Source organism: Coregonus clupeaformis, chromosome 26, assembly GCF_020615455.1.
Source record: "Coregonus clupeaformis isolate EN_2021a chromosome 26, ASM2061545v1, whole genome shotgun sequence".
Classification (NCBI taxonomy): Eukaryota; Metazoa; Chordata; class Actinopteri; order Salmoniformes; family Salmonidae; genus Coregonus; species Coregonus clupeaformis.
In genome coordinates, this window is record NC_059217.1 from 48,369,345 (window position 1) to 48,395,629 (window position 26,285).

General features: G+C 40.9%; 1 protein-coding gene across 1 annotated transcript; it reads right to left on the reverse strand.

Annotated features, from left to right (window-relative positions):
- Positions 1 to 811: 811 nt before the first annotated feature.
- LOC121540783 (SKI family transcriptional corepressor 1 homolog-B-like) lies at positions 812 to 14,471 on the reverse strand. The gene is made up of 8 exons (XM_041849874.2): positions 14,185 to 14,471; positions 11,285 to 13,103; positions 10,860 to 10,956; positions 10,654 to 10,761; positions 10,444 to 10,509; positions 10,047 to 10,121; positions 9,171 to 9,245; positions 812 to 1,073 (listed from the first exon to the last, which is right to left on the reverse strand). Exons 2-8 carry the CDS (start codon positions 13,091 to 13,093, stop codon positions 976 to 978), a joined length of 2,328 nt encoding a protein of 775 aa, XP_041705808.1. The 5' UTR covers positions 13,094 to 13,103; positions 14,185 to 14,471; the 3' UTR covers positions 812 to 975.
- Positions 14,472 to 26,285: the final 11,814 nt, after the last annotated feature.

A 26,285-nucleotide genomic window follows, 5' to 3' on the forward strand; every position in this document is an offset into this window, starting at 1 on the left:
GGGTGATAGTAGTCTTGGGGGTGATAGTAGTCTTCAGGGTGAAAGTAGTCTTGGGGGTTATAGTAGTCTTCAGGGTGGCAGTAGTCTTGGGGGTTATAGTAGTCTTCAAGGTGATAGTAGTCTTCAGGGTGGCAGTAGTCTTGGGGGTGATAGTAGTCTTGGGGGTGATATTAGTATTCAGGGTGGCAGTAGTCTTGGGGGTGATAGTAGTCTTGGGGGTGATAGTAGTCTTGGGGGTGATAGTAGTCTTGGGGGTGATAGTAGTCTTCAGGGTGGCAGTAGTCTTGGGGGTGATAGTTGTCTTCAGGGTGGCAGTAGTCTTGAGGGTGATAGTAGTCTTGGGGGTGATAGTAGTCTTGGGGGTTATAGTTGTCTTCAGGGTGGCAGTAGTCTTGGGGATATAGTAGTCTTCAGGGTGGCAGTAGTCTTGGGGATATAGTAGTCTTTAGGGTGGCAGTAGTCTTGGGGGTGATAGTTGTCTTCAGGGTGGCAGTAGTCTTGAGGGTGATAGTAGTCTTGGGGGTTATAGTAGTCTTCAGGGTGGTAGTAGTCTTCAGGCTAGTAGTAGCCTTTAGGGTGATAGTAGTCTTGGGGGTGATTGTAGTTTTCCGGGTGGTAGTAGTCTTGGGGGTGATAGTAGTCTTGGGGGTGATAGTAGTCTTGGGGGTGATAGTAGTCTTCAGGGTGGCAGTAGTCTTGGGGGTGATAGTAGTCTTCAGGGTGGCAGTAGTCTTGGGGGTGATAGTAGTCTTCAGGGTGGCAGTAGTCTTGGGGGTGATAGTAGTCTTCAGGGTGGTAGTAGTCTTGGGGGTGATAGTAGTCTTCAGGGTGGCAGTAGTCTTGGGGGTGATAGTAGTCTTCAGGGTGGCAGTAGTCTTGGGGGTGATAGTAGTCTTCAGGGTGGCAGTAGTCTTGGGGGTGGTAGTGGTCTTGCTTTCCAGACTGACGGGCTCCACGTCGGGCTGTTGGAAAGGACTAGGGTGGTAGAAGAGGAGGTTTGAAGGAGCAGGTTCCAGTGCAGTGACGAGGAGTCAGCATTTTACAGGAGAAATGTTGTAGCGCGTTGTGAGCTTCTGGGAAGAAAGAGAAATAATCACTAAATAGATCCACTAGATGAAGAAAGGTATTAGATCACTAAATAGATCCACTAGATGAAGAAAGGGAATAGATCACTAAATAGATCCACTAGATGAAGAAATGGAATAGATCACTAAATAGATCCACTAGATGAAGAAAGGGAATAGATCACTAAATAGATCCACTAGATGAAGGTATTAGATCACTAAATAGATCCACTAGATGAAGGTATTAGATCACTAAATAGATCCACTAGATGAAGAAATGTGTGTGTGGTGTTCAGTGTGTTTCAGTGTGTGTTTCAGTGTGTATGTGTATCTGTGTGGTGGTCCTCACAATGCACAATTATATTATATAGACTTTTCTATTGATGTGTTTTCAAAGGTATATAGGTCTAAGTCAATTCTCTTTTCATAAGGTATATATAGGCTTAACAAATCTCTTTGAATTCAAAAGCAGTATTAAAGGCAGTTGTGGGTCAATTGAATCAAGGCCATTCTCTAAAATGTGATAAAACTTGGATCAAGGCCATTCTCTAAAATGTAATAAAACTTGAATGAAGGCCACGCTCTAATTAAGCGATTATGCATGAGGGGGGATGTGGTATATGGTCAATATACCACGGCTAAGGACTGTTCTTAAGCACGACGCAACGCAGAGTGCCTGGATACAGCCCTTAGCCGTCGTATATTGGCCACATACCACAAACCCCTGAGGTGCCTTATTGCTATTATAAACTGGTTACCAATGTAATTAGAGCAGTAAAAATGAATGTTTTTTCATACCTGTCAGCAAATCAGCATTCAGGGCTCGAATCCCCCAGTTTATAAAATGTATTATAAACTGGGTGGTTCGAGCCCTGAATGTTGTTTGGCAGAAAGCTGTGGTATATCAGACCGTATACCACAGGTATGACAAAAAACTTTTATTTTTACTGTCCTAATTAGGTTTGTAACCAGTTTATAATAGCAATAAGAGTTTGTGGTATATGGCCAATATACCACAACCCCTCGTGCCCTATTGCTTAAATAAAACTTTATTCAAGGCCATGCTCTAAAATGTAATAAAACTTGAATCACACAGATTGCAAAATAGTTGGGATGAGATTTTCAATGTACCGATTCCATGGCACATGGTTTATGAACTGATTCACAAAACAAAGCCGGATTCAAAACTTAGTTTTTCAAAATAAATTATCATAAAAAATTATTGCAACCAATGGAATGTTATATACTGTATATGAGGGATACAACCATCCCAGCTCTGCAGATTTTGCTGCGAAGAGACAGAATCATTAGATAATTTGTTTTGGTACTGCCCATATGTAGCTGGTTTTTGGTCACAGGTTCAGGAATGGCTGAAGAATTGCTACATTTACCTGGAGTTAACTCTGTAAATAGCACTTCTGGGTGATCTGAAAAGTCATAGTCAATCGATCAATAATATAATAATACTCTTAGCAAAAATGTTTATCTTTAATTTATAATCTGTAGAAACTATGAGAACTTTTGTGAAACATCACAGCACAGTTGAAAATATATGGCAAATAGAAATCAAAACTGGATGGTGTTCAGAGACAAATGGGAGGGGTTGAGGGTAGCTGAACAATGGGACTAAAAACAAATAAAAGATAACTATGAAATAACACATATGGAATCAAAGAAGTGTTAAACAAATCAAAATATATTTTATATTTGAGATTCTTCAAAGTAGCCACCCTTTGCCTTGATGACAGCTTTGCACACTCTTGGCAATCTCTCAACCAGCTTCACCTGGAATGCTTTTCCAACAGTATTGAAGGAGTTCCCACATATGCTGAGCAGTGGTGGAAAAACCCAATTGTCAAACTTGAGTAAAAGTAAAGATACCTTAATACAAGTAAAAGTGAAAGTCATCCAGTAAGATTCTACTTGAGTAAAAGTCTAAAAGTATTTGTTTTTAAATATACTTAAGTATCAAAAGTAAAATTCCTTACATAAAGCAAACCAGATGGCATCATTTTCTTGTTTTTTAAATGTATGGATAGCCAGGGGCATGCTCCAACACTCAGACATCATTTACAAACGAAGCATGTGTTTAGTGAGTCCCCCAGATCAGACGCAGTAGAGATGACCAGGGATGTTCTCTTGGTAAATGTGTGAATTAGACCATTTTCTTGTCCTGCTAAGCATTCAAAATGTAATGAGTACTTTTGGGTGTCAGGGAAAATGTATGGAGTAAAAAGTACATCATTTTCTTTGTTAATGTAGTGAATTAAAAGTAAAAGTTGTCAAAAATATAAATAGTAAAGTTAAGAAGTACTTTCAAGTATTTTTACTTAAGTACTTTACACCACCGATGCTGAGCACTTGTTGGCTGATTTTCCTTCACTCTGCAGTCCAACTCATCCCAAACCATCTCAATTGGGTTGAGGTCGGGTGATTGTGGAGGCCAGGTCATCTGATGCATCACTCCATCACTCTCCTTGGTAAAATAGCCCTTAAATAGCCTGGAGGTGTGTTGGGTCATTGTCCTGTTGGAAAAACAAATGATAGTCCCACTAAGCGCAAACCAGATGGGATGGCGTATCGCTGCAGAATGCTGTGGTAGCCATGCTGGTTAAGTGTGGCTTTAATTCTAAATAAATCACTGAGAGTGTACCAGCAAAGCACCACCACACTATCACACCTCCTCCATGCTTCATGGTGGGAACCACACATGCGGAGATCATCCGTTCACCTACTCTGCGTCTGACAAAGACATGGCGGTTGGAACCAAAAATCTCAAATCTGGACTCATCAGACCAAAGGACAGATTTCCACCGGTCTAATGTCCATTGCTCGTGTTTCTTGGCCGAAGCAAGTCTCTTCTTCTTATTGGTGTCCTTTAGTAGTGGTTTCTTTGCAGCAATTCGTCCATGAAGGCCTGATTCACGCAGTCTCGACTGAACAGTTGATGTTGAGATGTGTCCGTTACTTGAACTCTGTGAAGTATTTATTTGGGCTGCAATCTGATGTGCAGTTAACTCTAATGAACTTATCCTCTGCAGCAGAGGTAACTCTGGGTCTTCCATTCCTGTGGCAGTCCTCATGAGAGCCAGTTTCATCATAGCGCTTGATGGTTTTTGCGACTGCACTTGAAGAAACTTTCAAAGTTCTTGACATTTTCCCGGATTGACTGACCTTCATGTCTTAAAGTAATGATGGACTGTCATTTCTCTTTGCTTATTTGAGCTGTTCTTGCCATAATATGGACATGGTCTTTTACCAAATAGGGTTATCTTCTGTATACCACACCTACCTTGTCACAACATAACTGATTGGCTCAAACGCATTAAGAAGGAAAGAAATTCCACAAATTAACAAGGCACACCTGTTAATTGAAATGCATTCCAGGTGACTTCATAATGACGCTGGTTGAGAGAATGCCAAGCTTGTGCAAAGCTGTCATCAAGGCAAAGGGTGGCTACATTGAAGAATCTCAAATATAAAATATATTTTTGATTTGTTTAACACTTTTTTGGTTACTACATGATTCCATATGTGTTATTTCATAGTTTTGATGTCTTCACTATTATTCTACAATGTAGAAAATAGTTTAAAAAAAGAAAAAAGAAAACTGGAATAAGTAGGTGTGTCCAAACTTTTGACTGGTACTGTATATAGTATGTATAAGCTGGAAATAGAAGCCTAAGTGTTCTTGTCCATTAGTTTACTCCAATTGGGGGAGGGGTGGTAGGGTTAGGGGAAAATAACAAAGGAACAAATATAAAAATATACAGTGCATTAGGAAAGTATTCAGACCCCTTGACTTTTTCCAAATGTTGTTACGTTACAGCCTTATTCTAAAATGGATTAAATTGTTTTTTTCCCTCATCAATCTACACACAATACCCCATAATGACGAAGCAAACAGGAATAAAACACTTAAATATGACATTTACATAAGTACTCAGACCCTTTACTCAGTACTTTGTTGAAGCATCTTTGGCAGCGATTACAGCCTCAAGTCTTCTTAGGTATGACGCTACAAGCTTGGCACTCCTGTATTTGGGGAGTTTCTCCCATTCTTCTCTGCAGATCCTCTCAAGCTCTGTCAGGTTGGATGGGGAGCGTCGCTGCACAGCTATTTTCAGGTCTCTCCAGAGATGTTAGATCGGGTTCAAGTCCAGGCTTTGGCTGGGCCACTCAAGGACATTCAGAGACTTGTCCCGAAGCCACTCCTGCGTTGTCTTGGCTGTGTGCTTAGGGTCGTTGTCCTGTTGGAAGGTGAACCTTCTCCCCAGTCTGAGGTCCTGAGCGCTCTGGAGCAGGTTTTCATCAAGGACATCTCTGTACTTTGCTCCGTTAATCTTTCCCTAGATCCTGACTGGACTCCCAGTCCCTGCCACTGAAAAACATCCCCACAGCATGATGCTGCCACCACCATGCTTCACCGTAGGGATGGTGCAAGGTTTCCTCCAGATGTGACGATTGCCATTCAGGCCAAAGAGTTCAATCTTGGTTTCTTCAGACCAGAGAATCTTGTTTCTCATGGTCTGAGAGTCATTTAGGTGCCTTTTGGCAAACTCCAAGCGGGCTGTCATGTACCTTTTACTGAGGAGTAGCTTCCGTCTGGCCACTCTACCATAAAGGCCTGATTGGTGGAGTGCTGCAGAGATGGTTGTCCTTCTGGAAGGTTCTCCCGTCTCCACAGAGGAACTCTGGAGCTCTGTCAGAGTGACCATTGTCCGGGCGGCCAGCTCCAGGAAGAGTCTTGGTGTTTCCAAACTTCTTCAATTTAAGAATGATGGAGGCTACTCTGTTCTTGGGGACCTTCAATGCTACAGAAATGTTTTGGTACCCTTCCCCAGTTCTGTGCCTTGACACAATCCTGTCTCGGAGCTCTACGGACAATTCCTTCGACCTCATGGCTTGGTTTTTGATCTGACATGCACTGTCAATTGTGGGACCTTATATAGACAGGTGTGTACATTTTACATTTTAGTCATTTAGCAGACGTTCTTATCCAGAGCGACTTACAGTTAGTGAGTGCATACATTTCCATACTGGCCCCCCGTGGGAAACGAACCCACAACCCTGGCGTTGCAAGCGCCATGCTCTACCAACTGAGCTTCAGGGGTATACAGGTGTACCTTTCCAAATCATGTACAATCAATTGAATTTACCACAGGTGGACTCCAATCAAGTTGTAGAAACATCTCAAGGATGATCAATGGAAACAGGATGCACCTGAGCTCAATTTCGAGTCTCATAGCAAAGGGTCTCAATACTTATGTAAATAAGGTTTTTCTGTTTTTTATTTTTAATACATTTGCAGAAATGTCTAAAAACCTGTTTTTGCTTTGTCATTATGGGGTATTGTGTGTAGATTGATGAGTAAAAAAAACTATTTAATCCATTTTAGAATAAGGCTGTAACGTAACAAAATGTGGAAAGAGTCAAGGGGTCTGAATACTTTCCGAATGCACTGTATATACTGTATATATATATGTGAATATAAAAATACATATATATAAATAAATAAAACATGAATCAAGGCCATGATCTAAAATGTAATAAAACATGAATCAAGGCCATGATGTAAAATGATGCGGAATGTGGAATAGTTGATGAGTGGTTATATCAGGTCTGCCAGATGTGGAATATTTGAATTGAGTGGCTTTACATTATTCATTTAGGTTGGGTTGATCTTACTCATAAATACTAATGTATTATGTGCATGCAAATGCTTTGTTCTGAACTAATATTATCTTTCAAATATATATACACTGCTCAAAAAAATAAAGGGAACACTTAAACAACACAATGTAACTCCAAGTCAATCACACTTCTGTGAAATCAAACTGTCCACTTAGGAAGCAACACTGATTGACAATACATTTCACATGCTGTTGTGCAAATGGAATAGACAACAGGTGGAAATTATAGGCAATTAGCAAGACACCCCCAATAAAGGACTGGTTTTGCAGGTGGTGACCACAGACCACTTCTCAGTTCCTATGCTTCCTGGCTGATGTTTTGGTCACTTTTGAATGCTGGCGGTGCTTTCACTCTAGTGGTAGCATGAGACGGAGTCTACAACCCACACAAGTGGCTCAGGTAGTGCAGCTCATCCAGGATGGCACGTCAATGCGAGCTGTGGCAAGAAGGTTTGCTGTGTCTGTCAGCGTAGTGTCCAGAGCATGGAGGCGCTACCAGGAGACAGGCCAGTACATCAGGAGACGTGGAGGAGGCCGTAGAAGGGCAACAACCCAGCAGCAGGACTGCTACCTCCGCCTTTGTGCAAGGAGGAGCAGGAGGAGCACTGCCAGAGCCCTGCAAAATGACCTCCAGCAGGCCACAAATGTGCATGTGTCTGCTCAAACGGTCAGAAACAGACTCCATGAGGGTGGTATGAGGGCCCGACGTACACAGGTGGGGGTTGTGCTTACAGCCCAACACCGTGCAGGACATTTGGCATTTGCCAGAGAACACCAAGATTGGCAAATTCGCCACTGGCGCCCTGTGCTCTTCACAGATGAAAGCAGGTTCACACTGAGCACATGTGACAGATGTGACAGAGTCTGGAGACGCCGTGGAGAACGTTCTGCTGCCTGCAACATCCTCCAGCATGACCGGTTTGGCGGTGGGTCAGTCATGGTGTGGGGTGGCATTTCTTTGGGGGGCCGTACAGCCCTCCATGTGCTCGCCAGAGGTAGCCTGACTGCCATTAGGTACCGAGATGAGATCCTCAGACCCCTTGTGAGACCATATGCTGGTGCGGTTGGCCCTGGGTTCCTCCTAATGCAAGACAATGCTAGACCTCATGTGGCTGGAGTGTGTCAGCAGTTCCTGCAAGAGGAAGGCATTGATGCTATGGACTGGCCCGCCCGTTCCCCAGACCTGAATCCAATTGAGCACATCTGGGACATCATGTCTCGCTCCATCCACCAATGCCACGTTGCACCACAGACTGTCCAGGAGATGCCGGATGCTTTAGTCCAGGTCTGGGAGGAGATCCCTCAGGAGACCATCCGCCACCTCATCAGGAGCATGCCCAGGCGTTGTAGGGAGGTCATACAGGCACGTGGAGGCCACACACACTACTGAGCCTCATTTTGACTTGTTTTAAGGACATTACATCAAAGTTGGATCAGCCTGTAGTGTGGTTTTCCACTTTAATTTTGAGGGTGACTCCAAATCCAGACCTCCAAGGGTTGATACATTTGATTTCCATTGATAATTTTTGTGTGATTTTGTTGTCAGCACATTCAACTATGTAAATAAAAAAGTATTTAATAAGATTATTTCATTCATTCAGATCTAGGATGTGTTATTTTAGTGTTCCCTTTATTTTTTTGAGCAGTGTAAATTTTTTTATCACATTTGTGTGTTTTATGTGATATTCATGGTGTTTCTCTTAATAATGCCAGTGTTTAATAAAACACAAAATATCTGTTTTTTGATTAATTAATATACTTAAATCCCTAAATAATGTCCAGTTATGGATACAAACTGTAGGAATATCTATACATCTACCTGTGTTGAGTCTATCAAGATACAGTACATTTTGACTATTCATCATACTTTGCTTTATCTTGGCCAGGTCGCAGTTGTAAATGAGAACCTGTTCTCAACTGGCTTCTCACCTGGTTAAATAAAGGTGAAATAAAATAAAATAAAAAGGGCCCAATTCTGACTTTAAGCCTTTCTTACGCACACCTGAATGTTTTTATTTAACAAGTCAGTTAAGAACAAATTCTTATTTACAATGACGGCCTGCACCGGCCTGCACCGGCCTGCACCGGCCTGCACCGGACGACGCTGGGCCAATTGTGCGCCGCCCTATGGGAATTGATTATGCAAAAAATAATGCCTTTGATCTATCAACCAATCACACACACACACACACACAAATATATATATATATATATATATATATATATATATATATATATATATATATATATATATATATATATATATATATATATATAAACACACACTGAGTATAGAAACATTAAGAACACCTGCTCTTTCCATGACATAAACTGACCAGGTGAATCCAGGTGAAAGCTATGATCCCTTATTGATGTCACGTGTTAAATCCATGAAAGGTCGGTATGTTCTCACCTCTGACAATATGAAGCTGCTGAACCATGTCCTCCCTGTAGGACAGCTCCCTTTTCATCTGATCATGGAAATTATCTGGGGAGCAATTACAATAGCGGTATAGTCATGTTTAGTATAGCCTATAAACTATTCTTTAAATACGGTAGCCTATACACTAAACTACTCTTTAATAACCCCCGTTGTCCTTGGGTCAAAATGACCCGCCACTGTGTTGAACCAACTTTTATTGTATTTTTTTAAAATATTTTTTGGATCATTTGTTTAGAAGGAGACCGTGAGACTTTCTGCCTCCTTCTCACAAATGATCCAAAAAATATATAAAAATGAAATAAAAGTTGGTTCAACACAGTGGCGGGTCATTTTGACCCAAGGACAACGGGAGGGTAAATACGGTAGCCTATACACTCTGGCATCCTGCTCGGGCAAAATTGAATAAAGCCTCCTAAATCACCACGTGCACAAACAAATAGTATGTATTTATATGTAAGTAATATGAATTGGATTGAAAAAGAAATAACAATCGAACCATGCGATAAAAAAACGGACTTGCACTAACACATATAGGTAGCTTAGTGGTTAAGAGCGTTGTGCCAGTAACCGAAAGGTCGCTGGTTCTAATCCCCGAGCCGACTAGGTGAAAACTCTGTCGATGTGCCCTTAAGCAAGGCACTTAACCCTAATTGCTCCTGTAAGTCGCTCTGGATAAGAGCGTCAGCTAAATGACTTAAATATAACGTCGTGAAAACCATATCGACATGTTTTTCTTCAGCGGTCAATATGCTGATCATGATAAGCATGATATTAAGAGAAACACTCTATTCTCTAACCCCTTTGAATCGAAAACTGAAATTTGATCAGATGAACATTGAATTATACTTTTTAAATGTTGGAATTCTCGTTCCAATTTCTTCCTTAGCTCCACTTGCTCAACGAGCTGTCTCTGCAATTCCTCTGTAGAAAAGGAATGAAAAAAAATGTGTTAAAAATAATAATAATGTGGGGTGAAACTGTGAAACTGGCTGCGGGCTACAGGCTAAACGGTAGGCTAAATCATGTTAAACGATTCATGTTAATTTAAGCGATTGGTAAAAGGCCTAGGGTGAAAGCCATTCTGTTCTATTCTGTGGGGATCGTGTAGGCATAATTTAGGGATCATTCAAATTATTAAAGAAAGGCTATAATAAAAATAAATATATATATATTTTTTTAAAGGCCAACATTTATAAATAACAATGTAATAATAATTATAATAATAGTTATTGTACGGTGTTACCTTTTGCAAGTTTTTCTACGTCTTTCTGAGTTTGTAATACTCTGCTAACATTGTGCGTTGCCTCGCCTGAAAACACACAGAGACAACATTTATAATGTTATAAAATACACAAAAATAGGCAATAAAATAGAGGCTGAATTATTTGTATAGTTCTGACATAAATTTTTCAATAGCCTATTATCGACTGAGAAGTGCAGCACTTGAACTAACCCTCGTTCAGTTCTTCTCTCGGGCTCTCCTCACTGCTTTGGCCGTTATAAGACTTCGTTTCAACCTCCTCCACTGTCGAAGAAGGCTCCTCTCTACTGACACTGTCGTCTGAATAAACAACAAATACATCGAATGGAAATCAATGAGTCTCGTTCCTTTTCACGAAATGTATTTTATTATAACATTATAACAGAACAACGTCCAACCTTTCGATTCCACAGTGTTTTTATGGGAATTCGTTGCTGAACCAAAAGCATATGGACTGCTCCTTTGCTGCATATCACTCCTGTCCGGTGAATACATCTAGATAAAATGGACAGGATAATGAGGACAGTTGGTGAATTGCATTCAATCATGCTCTCTGACATTTGGGACAAATTGTGTATTTGAACGGCCTTTGATTCTCTGCTATTAACACAGACAAAACAAAAGTGTGCGTAAAATGAAAAATAAGCCCAATGTGTGCGTGAAAGCAAGAGGACGATGACTTTTGGATTAGTCAATGAATTAATGGTGGGCTATTGTTGCTTTAATTCCTATCTGTGAATGCTTATTCATAACAAACAAAAAAGTATCTTCCTTAGTATGTAGTACATCTAATAGAAAGAGTGGGCCCATTTCAATCACTCACTTCAACAAAAGGTGTGGTAGTATTGCTCTCCGGAAGCTGCTTGCCCTGTCTCTCTCTGTCTGAAGACAGCGCCACGTGTAGAGGTGGGTTCATTCTCTCGACCACAGCGGCCTGCTCCGGCTCTGATTTCGATTCTGGGCAGTTTGGTGAAGAACCGTGTTTCAAGTTTAGAACTGGGACAGCGGGGCTCTTGCGGACCTCAATGGTGTGCGGAAGTGACTCCTCCTCATCCTCTTGTGACTTATTGGTTTCCACATCCACGTCCGTCTCTCCCACGCTGTCCACGCTTCCGGGGGACACGGACGTGTAACTCGAGTTCTCGCTCAGGAAATCCGGTGACAGGTAGCCAGCTCGAGCCACGTTGTACGAGCCCCGGTTACCGTAAAGTTTGGCTATACTCTCCACGTCTTTGATGACGGGTCTGAATGCAGAGACGTAGCTGATCTTCCGAGGTAGAACTGGCCTTATGCAGTCCATTGGCCTCGCCTCATCCCCAAACTTGTCGTCCTCATTCCGGGTGGACTGGGTGCTAGAGCATTGCTCACTTTCCATCAGACTGTCCCTCGGAGTGTTGCTACTTCTGTCACTCTGCTCGGATGCGTCCAGCTCACTCTGTCTGGCGCACAGGAGCTCTGAGTGCGGTTTGGGCTGGGCCTGGGGCTGGGGCTGGGGGTAGGGCGGCATGGGGAGGCCACCTGCAGTAGGCCAGAACATGGGGAAAGAGTGGTAGGCGCTGTCCTTGGTGCCAGGCCAGGAGAAGACCCCGGAGAGGTGGGCTTTGTTCTGCTCTCCTCCCATCACACCGACAGCCTCCTTCTTCTGACACAACCCGAAGGCCGGGAACCCGTAGGGATGTGGATAAAGCGGCGGAGGGAGTTTCACATTCTGCAGCATACCGAAGCTCTTGCTGGGCACCGGGATAACGGGATAGCTGCGCGTGATGCTCGTCACACTCCCCATGCCTCCCCGGTTGTCCTCGCAGCGGAGGATTTTAGGGGGGATCTCCGGTGAGTCTCTCCTGGGGAGGTTGCTAGGTCCTTGATGTGGTTTCAATGGAAAGGAACGCTCAGACCCGTGACCGTGCACGGGCAGCGTCCTCTTCCGGCTGCCCCCGTTGAACATGGCCTTCACGTCCTCCCATGCATGTGCCACGTCGTCAGGTGAGCCCTTGTCAGTCAGTTTGAGGTGTCTCCTCCAGGAGTTAAAGTTAGCTGCGTCTGGCTGGGTGTACTTTGACTCTGGTGTACGGTGAGAGTGGAATATGAACTTGTTTGGAGAAAAATACATATTGCAGAAGGAGCACTTGATGCACTTGGCTCGGGAGCTGTTGTACCTGGCTGGTATAAAGTTACCACGGCTCCCCCACGCGCACTCGTGGGACACGTCAAACGCGAAGTTTTCCGGCAGTTTCGGAGGGTTGTGAGCTCCTAGAAACGATTTACAAAGCCTCTCGGCCTCGCGCTTTGTGATCATCCCGCAGCGCCTCGAGGAGATGGGCATGGCGCCCGCGCGCCTAAGTATCTCCAGCTGCACCGGGGTGCACTGCACGCAGGTGATGCCCAGCGCCACGCGCCGGTTGTGAATCTCGTTGTAGCTGTAGTTCTTCAGCAGGGTGTTGGAGATCTGCGCCAGGCACAGTCTCTCCTGGCCATCTAGCACCAGGCAGACTATGGGTATTCCATACAGGGCGGTCTCGCTGACCTGGTTGGGTTTCAGGTTGGGGTTGAATGTTGGGAGGTCCTGTTTGGAGCTCGGTGGAGAAGAGCTGGAGTCCCGTCCTGCAGGCAACAGACTGGGATTGGACTCCATTACTGGAAACCTGCAGAAAAAAATAACAAAACAATTATTATCGTGACAATGAAAGTTTTTCATTTATTTTTCTTGTTTCCTTTTGTTTTGACCAATAACACTTATAAGCTAATTTACAATTGTATTTATTTATAATGATTTTAAAACAATCCTTATCCTCTTTCCAGCTTCTAAAAAAATCAAGAGCTTTGATTAGCCAATAATAACAGCAAATAGTCATAATAAAAATCTGACAATTAAATAGACATAATAATAGTCATCATCAAAATTATAAAATAGACCTGTATTGTTTAAATAGCCCTTTCGAGCAATATAAAAAGTATAGTCTAATGTATTATCTGTATGCATAAAAGCTAATACTTTCACGAGAAACGCTTGGTGCTTTTCTAAGGATTTTGTAAAAACCTATTTTCCAAATCAGATCTAGTGCTATTGCCGCCTACACCAGTCGTTAACGTGATGAGAGCTGACTAAGCCGGGCTCAGAGCTGACCTTAGCCGGGACGAGAGCTGAGGAGTAGCGCTGAACAATGGCCAGCTAAGAGGCTAACACGATACGGAACAGAAGGAAAATACACATTTAGCCATGCCAAGCAGCTTAACCAGGAGGTTTGAACCTGTAAGCAGCTTTCTGTGTAGTTACCAGGGTTCAGCTTTATAGGTCTTGGATCAACAGAGCCACTAAAAGAGGTACATTTAAGACGTTTCAAGAACGTATTCGTTTTTTTGTTTTTCGATTAAGTGACATGTAAGATGCATTTTTAATTCCTCATTAAATATATATTGCAATTGATACTATCTAATTTTACAACAACAAAAAAGTATAGCCTATAAGCCATCGACGAGCACGCAGATCAATAGGCATATTGCTGATTGGTTAACAGCAAGTCAATAGATTGTTGTATTTTATTTGGAATGTTTACATTTTTTTAAACATTATGTTTAAAGATTGTTGCATGAAATGAAATGTTTGGCTCTTAATGTAATTGGCTGTGGATGTACCCGAATGCATTAGGAAATCATGTCATTTTCAATGGCACAACAAGGTAAAAAGGCTGAGACGCATTAATCCTTTCTTATAACAAAGCTTACCTTTTTGTACCGTGCAAACCCTTCTTCGTTGTGTCAGCAACACAAAAAAGAAAGAAAAAAAGAACAGTGATCAAGTATTGTAATTAGGTAATGAATAGCGTTCACTCGCCCGATGGTTTGAGCAAAATAAGATCAACACCGAATTTTTGCCGGAAGGTTTTTCCCAATAATAATGACGTCTACCTGCCTCTGAATGCTCTTGCATCCCTCGCTCGAGCTCGACTCTCGCGCCGTGTGTGCGTTGCGTAAAGAGAGTGTCCACTAGGTAGAGCAGCCAGCCCACTCCACTCCAACCAAATTCCCCGCGACGCCCTCAACACCATCAAGTGACAGCTGAAATAATGGCAAGGCACTCCCACTTAGTACCAGCATCTTTACATTAACCGTTTGCCTTCGGGATCAATGGAAAATATCAGCGCTCTTATAGGCCTGGGGGACAGTTAAATGTGGCCGTGAATCCTTTTCCCATCAAAATTCAAGGAGAGAGATACAATAAAGAAAGACAAGACTATAGGGTTTAAACATTGATAGCAATTGACTTAATGGGTTCCAACATTTATTCCAAGGTTAGCGGCACTTAATGATTGATTGTCTCTCAGTATATATCTTGCTTTACAAGATCTTCTTCAACAGGAGGCAACAGTCTAATATTTAAGCAACAGTCTATGGAAAGTGGATGTCTAGGCTAATGTCTGAGGACTATTGTGTCTTATTCATTATTTAAAACCGTTTATGGTGCGATCAATTACAGGCATTTCTCCCTTGCAGTCTCAGCGCTAAAATTGAAAGGCAATATAAAATAATCATGTAAAATGTGTATTTAAAAGGTATGTTAGCCTGTCATTATCAAAATGAGGAAATAACATAACAATGTTATAAACAAGATAGCCAGCTACCTAGCCCTGTTGCCCAATCTAACCTTATAAGCATAGCTAGTGTGGCATGACCGGACCGGTTCCGACCATCATCAACCAAATACTTAAACTGTCTTAGAAATTAGGGGTATTTTAGAGGATGACACCTAGCAAGATAGTTAGCTGGCTAACTATAGCTACTGAAACAGATGATGTCGTTTTGCTATGTTTTGGGGGGAGAACATTGTTTGCATTCATCAGCTCGCTAGCTTTTTCTCTGACCAGCGCTGTCCCAGAGCTTAGCGAAGTGTGTGTCTGCCTCTTGCAGCAGACAGGTGCGGAGACAACCAGCATCATAGCATGCATATCAGTGAACGGCATTAATGAACGTGTTAAATTATTATGTGAAGTGCAGTCATATTCAGGTCCTGATTGGTCAACAAGCTTATTTGACGTGTCGCGTAGTGTTATTTGATGCATCAAATAGTTTTTTTTTTTGACGTGTATCTTTTTTTACATGCAAAGACCCCAAAAAAGCATATCATAACAGACAGATCCCATGCATGTTTAGCTTATCTATGTATTTAAAAAATATATATACATTATCAACGGTCTCTAACGTGCTACACGGTGTTATAACAGCAATTGTCCTCATGAAATGGTTCTGAATACTTTACCCAATCAGAGGGTGTTAATGACGACAACACAACACAACCCACCTTGAACCGTTGCTGCAGCTATCAAATACATCATTCACCCAAATAAAACATGCATTGTTATTGAAATGATATGTGTACTGGGATTTGGCATGTGGTAAAGACAGACTGGCAGCGAAGACACAGCGATAGTGCATGAGGGTTGAGATGATTATATGGGGTACAGGCATTCATCATATGTTACGTTCCCACGGACTCAGCAGCCTCCAGACATGAGTCTTGACAATGACCGGCTGTTCTAGAGGTCGTTCAATCATTAGGCAGCAATCATGTCACCTTTCACGCATTTTTATAAGCAAAACATAACACATTTCCCCTAATCATTTTCTAAGATTTCAGACAAATGTAACACACTGGATACAAAATAAATGTTGCTTTTGGTAATTTGGGTAACCACATCAGACCTATACCCAAAATAAGGTGTAAAGAAAACATGGTTTTCCTCTAAACATTAACAATCCATTGTAGCCTAAATGTTTTCATGTCGTTCGACTTGACCAAAGGAGTCAGTTTAGCGCATGTGTGTTACTGTGTTTGCCCCTGCCGTTTAAAGCTTGCACGCGCACCGACCATAGCCCGGGTCCACTGTAATATTGATGGAGGAGTGTGACCCGATAGGTCCCCGTGCACGGTCCTATATCGACTTTCACGACCATGATACTCTCCTCCTCCTCAACAACAAGAATTCAAATTTTATACTGTAATTATTCATCGCTTTAAATTATTCAGAGAGCTAGGTGGATGCCACACTGTCAGCCATTGTCTTGTAGGTTCAGGATGAACTCATGATGGTGTTTAAGTTTAGCTTTAGTTTAGCACAGGTAGGCCTACACGTACACGGAACCAGCAAGCTTTAACATTTTAATCAGAACAAAGTATCTTTCTATTTTTTCGTTTTGAAGCTTTATGTCTTATATTAACTACCAGCTGTCACAGCTGGAAATTAACTTGGTCCATGTGTAGTCTAGAGAATAAACTGCACCAGAATACCTGACTTGTTGAAACGAATTAAGCTTTTTTCAGTATAGATATGCAACATTTTGACACTGAAGAACGGTGAATGAATCTAGTCTAAATGATAAGACTGTATTTTTAAATGCCTGATAAAAATCCTTGTAAAATAATACATTGAGATTTAAATTGTCATAAAATTATGATTAAAATGATTAACCAAAATCAATCATTTGAGGGACACAATCTTTGATGTGCTGTAAAATGGCACCAATGATGCAGTTTTTTTGTGCAAATAAAATACATTTATCCAACGTCTAAACTGTTGATAGGCTATACAAATATAAGTAGACTGTATATTTAAAGAACAGAAAAAAGTGAATAAAAAAGTCTTAAACCTTTTTAAACCTGAAAAATAGTAGGCCTATAGGAATTCATGCAAACTCTGCCTGTTCTCATGCTGTTAAAACGACAAAATGCTAATGGCCCTATTCTTTAGTACAGGCAGAGGGCTGCCTGCAACTAATAACACATTGAGTTGTAGGCTATACCGTTGCCAGTTAGTGGTGGTCCCATCTGTCAGAGGGAGGCCTCACGTCGCCTGAATAGAGGAGCAACCCACTGGGCCCAGACCATAGCTGTGGGAAGTAGGGGTGCTGAATAGAAGAAAAAAATATAAATTAAAGGACAAAATTAGTGCACCGGGCCTTTAATAGTGATGTATTAGCGGGCGGATGTATCCATCTGCAGCTCAGGCGAAAAAACGGAATGCCCTGACTTTATGTAATATGCTATTATTCAAATGAAAACAAAACTACTGAATTAGTCCTTCATTTCTTCATTCTCTCTGGTAAATTTGACATAGCCTACACAAAAACAAATATTTGAAATCTGTCCCCAAATGCAATATATTTTTTTTAAACTTGAAATCTAATATTTAATAAAATCTCTAGAATTAGTCAATAACAAATAAAAAACGACGTATTCTTCCAACTCTATCAGCTGTAATCTCTGATCTTATTGTATTTGTTTTATTGAAGGTACTTTTGAAACCGTTGTCACCTGGCAATTGATGTGAAGGGATTTTTATTATGTTTTAGTATTTTGTTTTATTTACTTTGATGTTATTGTATGTTTCTTTAGAGAAAATATGGGTGTAGCGATGTTTTTGTTATTTTATTGTAATTTGAAACATAGGTTAACCAATGCAGGTTATTAAAACACCAATTTAATAATAGTAAATATTTATAGCATCACTATTCATTAAGCCCATAAGAATGTGAAATGCTGACCCCTTCCTTCAAGCTTGCTTAAAAATGAAATTCGAATTAATTACATTTATTTATCCATAATCATTTCACACAAGTTTATTTGTAAAATGTTAAATCTTATTGACAACTCACAAATATTCATTTCAGGACGAAATCTTTTGAATTAATAAATTTGCCAAAATGGCAGACGTTTCTTAGAATCTAACAAACACATATTTTCACTAAAGATATCAGCTTTTTTATTTTATAATGTATAACAGTGTTCTCCTTGTGCTGTGCAGATAAATCAAAGCAGTCTTATTCAAGGAGGTTAATGAACACACCTTGAGAGAGCGAGAGTTCTCAATTTACCATGTGTATCAGCACCGTATCAACAGCCTAAAACCATGACCCCAATAAATGAAATTTTAGGCTCGAATCAATCCGCTCCACACATATTGATCACCGCCGGCTAGGTCACACTTAGCCCGTCTCTTAACGTATTCTCTGTTCCAGATGAGAGGAGAATAGCGGTTCGATTAGTTCCGTTATTGGGGCGGGATTGCTCTGCGTGAACTGAAAATTTAAACCGTGACAGTTAATTACTGGACATTGATGTAAGGATCCTGGTAATGGCTGTTTTACATGGCTGGTAGCCTACACTATGTCTGATGCGTTGGACTGGACTGGGATACGTGGGAGTGCAGATATCAGGCTACAATATGATAGCCTTTAGGTCTAGTGATTGAGATGAGCGGGTGAGTGGGTGTTTTTTTTGTGTGCAAAAATAACCATTAACCTTGCTGTAAGAGTGGGGTAATCTAAAGAATAACCATTCACCTTGCTGTAAGGGTGGGGTAATAAAAAAAATAACAATTCGCCTTATTGTAAGGGTGGGGTAATCTCAAAAATAACAATTCACTTTGCTGTAAGGGTGGGGTAATCAAAAAAATAACCATTCACCTTGCTGTAAGGGTGGGGTAATCTCACAAATAACCATTCACCTTGCTGTAAGGGTGGGGTAATCTCAGAAATAACCATTCACCTTGCTGTAAGGGTGGGGTAATCTCAAAAATAACAATTCGCCTTGCTGTAAGGGTGGGGTAATCTCAAAAATAACAATTCACTTTGCTGTAAGGGTGGGGTAATCTCAAAAATAACGATTCACCTTGCTGTAAGGGTGGGGTAATCTAAAGAATAACCATTCACCTTGCTGTTAGGGTGGGGTAATCTCAAAAATAACGATTCACCTTGCTGTAAGGGTGGGGTAATCTAAAGAATAACCATTCACCTTGCTGTTAGGGTGGGGTAATCTCAAAAATAACTATTCACCTTGCTGTAAGGGTGGGGTAATCTCACAAATAACAATTCGCTTTGCTGTAAGGGTGGGATAATCTCAAAAATAACAATTAACTTTGCTGTAAGGGTGGGATAATCTCAAAAATAACTATTCACCTTGCTGTAAGGGTGGGGTAATCTAAAGAATAACCATTCACCTTGCTGTAAGGGTGGGGTAATCTAAAAAATTACCATTCACCTTGCTGTAAGGGTGGGGTAATCTCAAAAATAACCATTCACCTTGCTGTAAGGGTGGGGTAATCTAAAAAATAACCATTCACCTTGCTGTAAGGGTGGGGTAATCTCAAAAATAACCATTCACCTTGCTGTAAAGGTAGGGTATCTCAAAAATAATGATTCACCTTGCTGTAAGGGTGGGGTAATCTCACAAATAACCATTCACCTTGTTGTAAGGGTGGGGTAATCTCACAAATAACCATTCACCTTGTTGTAAGGGTGGGTAATCTAAATATAACCATTCACCTTGCTGTAAGGGTGGGGTAATCAAAAAAATAACCATTCACCTTGCTGTAAGGGTGGGGTAATCTAAATATAACCATTCAACTTGCTGTAAGGGTGGGGTAATCTAAAATATAACCATTCACCTTGCTGTAAAGGTGGAGTAATCTCAAAAATAACCATTCACCTTGCTGTAAGGGTGGGGTAATCTAAATATAACCATTCACTTTGCTTTAAGGGTGGGGTAATCTAAATATAACCATTCACCTTGCTGTAAGTGTGGGGTCATCTCAAAAATAACCATTCACCTTGCTGTAAGGGTGGAGTATCTCACAAATAACGATTCACCTTGATGTAAGGGTGAGGTAATCTAAAAAATAACTATTTACCTTGCTGTAAGGGTGGGGTAATCTACATATAAACATACACCTTGATGTAAGGGTGGGGTAATCTCACAAATATCAATTCACCTTGCTGTAAGGGTGGGGTAATCTCACAAATAACCATTCACCTTGCTGTAAGGGTAGGGTATCTCACAAATAACGATTCACCTTGATGTAAGGGTGGGGTAATCTCAAAAATAACTATTTACCTTGCTGTAAGGGTGGGGTAATCTACATATAAACATACACCTTGATGTAAGGGTGGGGTAATCTCACAAATATCCATTCACCTTGGTGTAAGGGTGGGGTAATCTCACAAATAACCATTCACCTTGCTGTAAGGGTGGGGTAATCTCAAAAATAACCATTCACCTTGAAGTAAGGGTAGGGTATCTCACAAATAATGATTCACCTTGCTGTAAGGGTGGGGTAATCTCAAAAACAACCATTCATCTTGCTGTAAGGGTGGGGTAATCTCACAAATAACCATTCACCTTGCTGTAAGGGTGGGGTAATCTAAATATAACCATTCACCTTGCTGTAAGGGTGGGGTAATTAAAAAAATAACCATTCACCTTGCTGTAAGGGTGGGGTAATCTAAATATAACCATTCACCTTGCAGTAAGGTTGGGGTCATCTCAAAAATAACCATTCACCTTGCTGTAAGGGTGGGGTAATCTCAAAAATAAACATTCACCTTGCTGTAAGGGTGGGGTCATCTCAAAAATAACTATTCACCTTGCTGTAAGGGTGGGGTAAAATAAAATATTACAATTCACCTTGCTGTAAGGGTGGGGTAATCTCACAAATAACCATTCACCTTGCTGTAAGGGTAGGGGTAATCTAAAATATAACCATACACCTTGCTGTAAGGGTGGGGTAATCTCACAAATAACCATTCACCTTGCTGTAAGGGTGGGGTAATCTCAAAAATAACCATTCACCTTGCTGTAAGGGTAGGGTATCTAACAAATAACGATTCACCTTGCTGTAAGAGTGGGGTAATCTCAAAAATAACCATTCACCTTGCTGTAAGGGTGGGGTAATCTCAGAAATAACCCTCACCTTGCTGTAAGGGAGGGGTAATCTAAAAAATAACCCTTCACCTTGCTGTAAGGGTGGGGTAATCTCAAAAATAACCATTCACCTTGCTGTAAGGGTAGGGTATCTCACAAATAATGATTCACCTTGCTGTAAGCGTGGGGTAATTTCACAAATAACAATTCACCTTGCTGTAAGGTTGGGTAATCTAAATATAACCATTCACCTTGCTGTAAGGGTTGGGTAATCAAAAAAATAACCATTGACCTTGCTGTAAGGCTGGGGTAATCTAAAAAATAACTATATACCTTGCTGTAAGGGTGGGGTAATCTACATATTACCATTCACCTTGATGTAAGGGTGGGGTAAAAAAAACAAAAACAATTCACCTTGCTGTAAGGGTGGGGTAATCTCAGAAATAACCATTCACATTGCTGTAAGGGTGGGGTTATCTCAAAAATAACAATTCACCTTGCTTTAAGGGTGGGGTAATCTAAATATAACCATTCACCTTGCTGTAAGGGTGGGGTCATCTCAAAAATAACCATTCACCTTGCTGTAAGGGTGGGGTAATCTCAAAAATAAACATTCACCTTGCTGTAAGGGTGGGGTCATCTGAAAAATAAACATTCACCTTGCTGTAAGGGTGGGGTCATCTCAAAAATAACTATTCACCTTGCTGTAAGGGAGGGGTAAAATAAAATATTACAATTCACCTTGCTGTAAGGGTGGGGTAATCTAGGAAATAACCATTCACCTTGCTGTAAGGGTGGGGTCATCTAAAATATAACCATTCACCTTGCTGTAAGGGTGGGGTAATCTACATATAACCATTCACCTTGCTGTAAGGGTCGGGTAATCTCAAAAATAACCATTCCCCTTGCTGTAAGGGTGGGGTAATCTAAAATATAACCATTCACCTTGCTGTAAGGGTGGGGTAATCTAAAATATAACCATTCACCTTGCTGTAAGGGTGGAGTAATCTAAAATATAACCATTTACCTTGCTGTAAGGATGGGGTAATCTAAAAAATAACCATTCACCTTGCTGTAAGGGTCGGGTAATCTCAAAAATAACCATTCACCTTGCTGTAAGGGTCGGGTAATCTAAATATAACCATTCACCTTGCTGTAAGTGTGGGGTAATCTCACAAATAACCATTCACCTTGCTGTAAGGGTAGGGTATCTCACAAATAACGATTCACCTTGCTGTAAGGGTGGGGTAATCTCAAAAATAACAATTCACCTTGCTTTAAGGGTGGGGTAATCTCAGAAATAACCATTCACCTTGCTGTAAGGGTGGGGTAATCTAAAATATAACCATTCACCTTGCTGTAAGGGTGGGTTAATCAAAAAAATAACCATTCACCTTGCTGTAAGGGTGGGTTAATCAAAAAAATAACCATTCACCTTGCAGTAAGGGTGGGGTAATCTACATATAACCATTCACCTTGATGTAAGGGTGGGGTAATCTCACAAATAACCATTCACCTTGCTGTAAGAGTGGGGTAATCTCAAAAATAACCATTCACCTTGCTGTAAGGGTGGGGTAATCTCAGAAATAACCCTCACCTTGCTGTAAGGGAGGGGTAATCTAAAAAATAACCCTTCACCTTGCTGTAAGGGTGGGGTAATCTCAAAAATAACCATTCACCTTGCTGTAAGGGTAGGGTATCTCACAAATAATGATTCACCTTGCTGTAAGGGTGGGGTAATCTCAAAAATAACCATTCATCTTGCTGTAAGCGTGGGGTAATTTCACAAATAACAATTCACCTTGCTGTAAGGTTGGGTAATCTAAATATAACCATTCACCTTGCTGTAAGGGTTGGGTAATCAAAAAAATAACCATTGACCTTGCTGTAAGGCTGGGGTAATCTAAAAAATAACTATATACCTTGCTGTAAGGGTGGGGTAATCTACATATTACCATTCACCTTGATGTAAGGGTGGGGTAAAAAAAACAAAAACAATTCACCTTGCTGTAAGGGTGGGGTAATCTCAGAAATAACCATTCACATTGCTGTAAGGGTGGGGTTATCTCAAAAATAACAATTCACCTTGCTTTAAGGGTGGGGTAATCTAAATATAACCATTCACCTTGCTGTAAGGGTGGGGTCATCTCAAAAATAACCATTCACCTTGCTGTAAGGGTGGGGTAATCTCAAAAATAAACATTCACCTTGCTGTAAGGGTGGGGTCATCTGAAAAATAAACATTCACCTTGCTGTAAGGGCGGGGTCATCTCAAAAATAACTATTCACCTTGCTGTAAGGGGAGGGGTAAAATAAAATATTACAATTCACCTTGCTGTAAGGGTGGGGTAATCTAAGAAATAACCATTCACCTTGCTGTAAGGGTGGGGTCATCTAAAATATAACCATTCACCTTGCTGTAAGGGTGGGGTAATCTACATATAACCATTCACCTTGCTGTAAGGGGTCGGGTAATCTCAAAAATAACCATTCCCCTTGCTGTAAGGGTGGGGTAATCTAAAATATAACCATTCACCTTGCTGTAAGGGTGGGGTAATCTAAAATATAACCATTCACCTTGCTGTAAGGGTGGAGTAATCTAAAATATAACCATTTACCTTGCTGTAAGGATGGGGTAATCTAAAAAATAACCATTCACCTTGCTGTAAGGGTCGGGTAATCTCAAAAATAACCATTCACCTTGCTGTAAGGGTCGGGTAATCTAAATATAACCATTCACCTTGCTGTAAGTGTGGGGTAATCTCACAAATAACCATTCACCTTGCTGTAAGGGTAGGGTATCTCACAAATAACGATTCACCTTGCTGTAAGGGTGGGGTAATCTCAAAAATAACAATTCACCTTGCTTTAAGGGTGGGGTAATCTCAGAAATAACCATTCACCTTGCTGTAAGGGTGGGGTAATCTAAAATATAACCATTCACCTTGCTGTAAGGGTGGGTTAATCAAAAAATAACCATTCACCTTGCTGTAAGGGTGGGTTAATCAAAAAAATAACCATTCACCTTGCAGTAAGGGTGGGGTAATCTACATATAACCATTCACCTTGATGTAAGGGTGGGGTAATCTCACAAATAACCATTCACCTTGCTGTAAGAGTGGGGTAATCTCAAAAATAACCATTCACCTTGCTGTAAGGGTGGGGTAATCTAAAATATAACCATTCACCTTGCTGTAAGGGTGGGTTAATCAAAAAAATAACCATTCACCTTGCTGTAAGGGTGGGGTAATCTCAAAAATAACCATTCACCTTGAAGTAAGGGTAGGGTATCTCACAAATAATGATTCACCTTGCTGTAAGGGTGGGGTAATCTCAAAAACAACCATTCATCTTGCTGTAAGGGTGGGGTAATCTCACAAATAACCATTCACCTTGCTGTAAGGGTGGGGTAATCTAAATATAACCATTCACCTTGCTGTAAGGGTGGGGTAATTAAAAAAATAACCATTCACCTTGCTGTAAGGGTGGGGTAATCTAAATATAACCATTCACCTTGCAGTAAGGTTGGGGTCATCTCAAAAATAACCATTCACCTTGCTGTAAGGGTGGGGTAATCTCAAAAATAAACATTCACCTTGCTGTAAGGGTGGGGTCATCTCAAAAATAACTATTCACCTTGCTGTAAGGGTGGGGTAAAATAAAATATTACAATTCACCTTGCTGTAAGGGTGGGGTAATCTCACAAATAACCATTCACCTTGCTGTAAGGGTAGGGTAATCTAAAATATAACCATACACCTTGCTGTAAGGGTGGGGTAATCTCACAAATAGCCATTCACCTTGCTGTAAGGGTGGGGTAATCTCAAAAATAACCATTCACCTTGCTGTAAGGGTAGGGTATCTAACAAATAACGATTCACCTTGCTGTAAGAGTGGGGTAATCTCAAAAATAACCATTCACCTTGCTGTAAGGGTGGGGTAATCTCAGAAATAACCCTCACCTTGCTGTAAGGGTGGGGTAATCTAAAAAATAACCATTCACCTTGCTGTAAGGGTGGGGTAATCTCAAAAATAACCATTCACCTTGCTGTAAGGGTAGGGTATCTCACAAATAATGATTCACCTTGCTGTAAGGGTGGGGTAATCTCAAAAATAACCATTCATCTTGCTGTAAGGGTGGGGTAATCTCACAAATAACCATTCACCTTGCTGTAAGGGTGGGTAATCTAAATATAACCATTCACCTTGCTGTAAGGGTTGGGTAATCAAAAAATAACCATTGACCTTGCTGTAAGGCTGGGGTAATCTAAAAAATAACTATATACCTTGCTGTAAGGGTGGGGTAATCTACATATTACCATTCACCTTGATGTAAGGGTGGGGTAAAAAAAACAAAAACAATTCACCTTGCTGTAAGGGTGGGGTAATCTCAGAAATAACCATTCACATTGCTGTAAGGGTGGGGTTATCTCAAAAATAACAATTCACCTTGCTTTAAGGGTGGGGTAATCTAAATATAACCATTCACCTTGCTGTAAGGGTGGGGTAATCAAAAAATAACCATTCACCTTGCTGTAAGGGTGGGGTAATCTCAAAAATAAACATTCACCTTGCTGTAAGGGTGGGGTCATCTGAAAAATAAACATTCACCTTGCTGTAAGGGTGGGGTCATCTCAAAAATAACTATTCACCTTGCTGTAAGGGAGGGGTAAAATAAAATATTACAATTCACCTTGCTGTAAGGGTGGGGTAATCTAAGAAATAACCATTCACCTTGCTGTAAGGGTGGGGTCATCTAAAATATAACCATTCACCTTGCTGTAAGGGTGGGGTAATCTACATATAACCATTCACCTTGCTGTAAGGGTCGGGTAATCTCAAAAATAACCATTCCCCTTGCTGTAAGGGTGGGGTAATCTAAAATATAACCATTCACCTTGCTGTAAGGGTGGGGTAATCTAAAATATAACCATTCACCTTGCTGTAAGGGTGGAGTAATCTAAAATATAACCATTTACCTTGCTGTAAGGATGGGGTAATCTAAAAATAACCATTCACCTTGCTGTAAGGGTCGGGGTAATCTCAAAAATAACCATTCACCTTGCTGTAAGGGTGGGGTAATCTAAATATAACCATTCACCTTGCTGTAAGTGTGGGGGTAATCTCACAAATA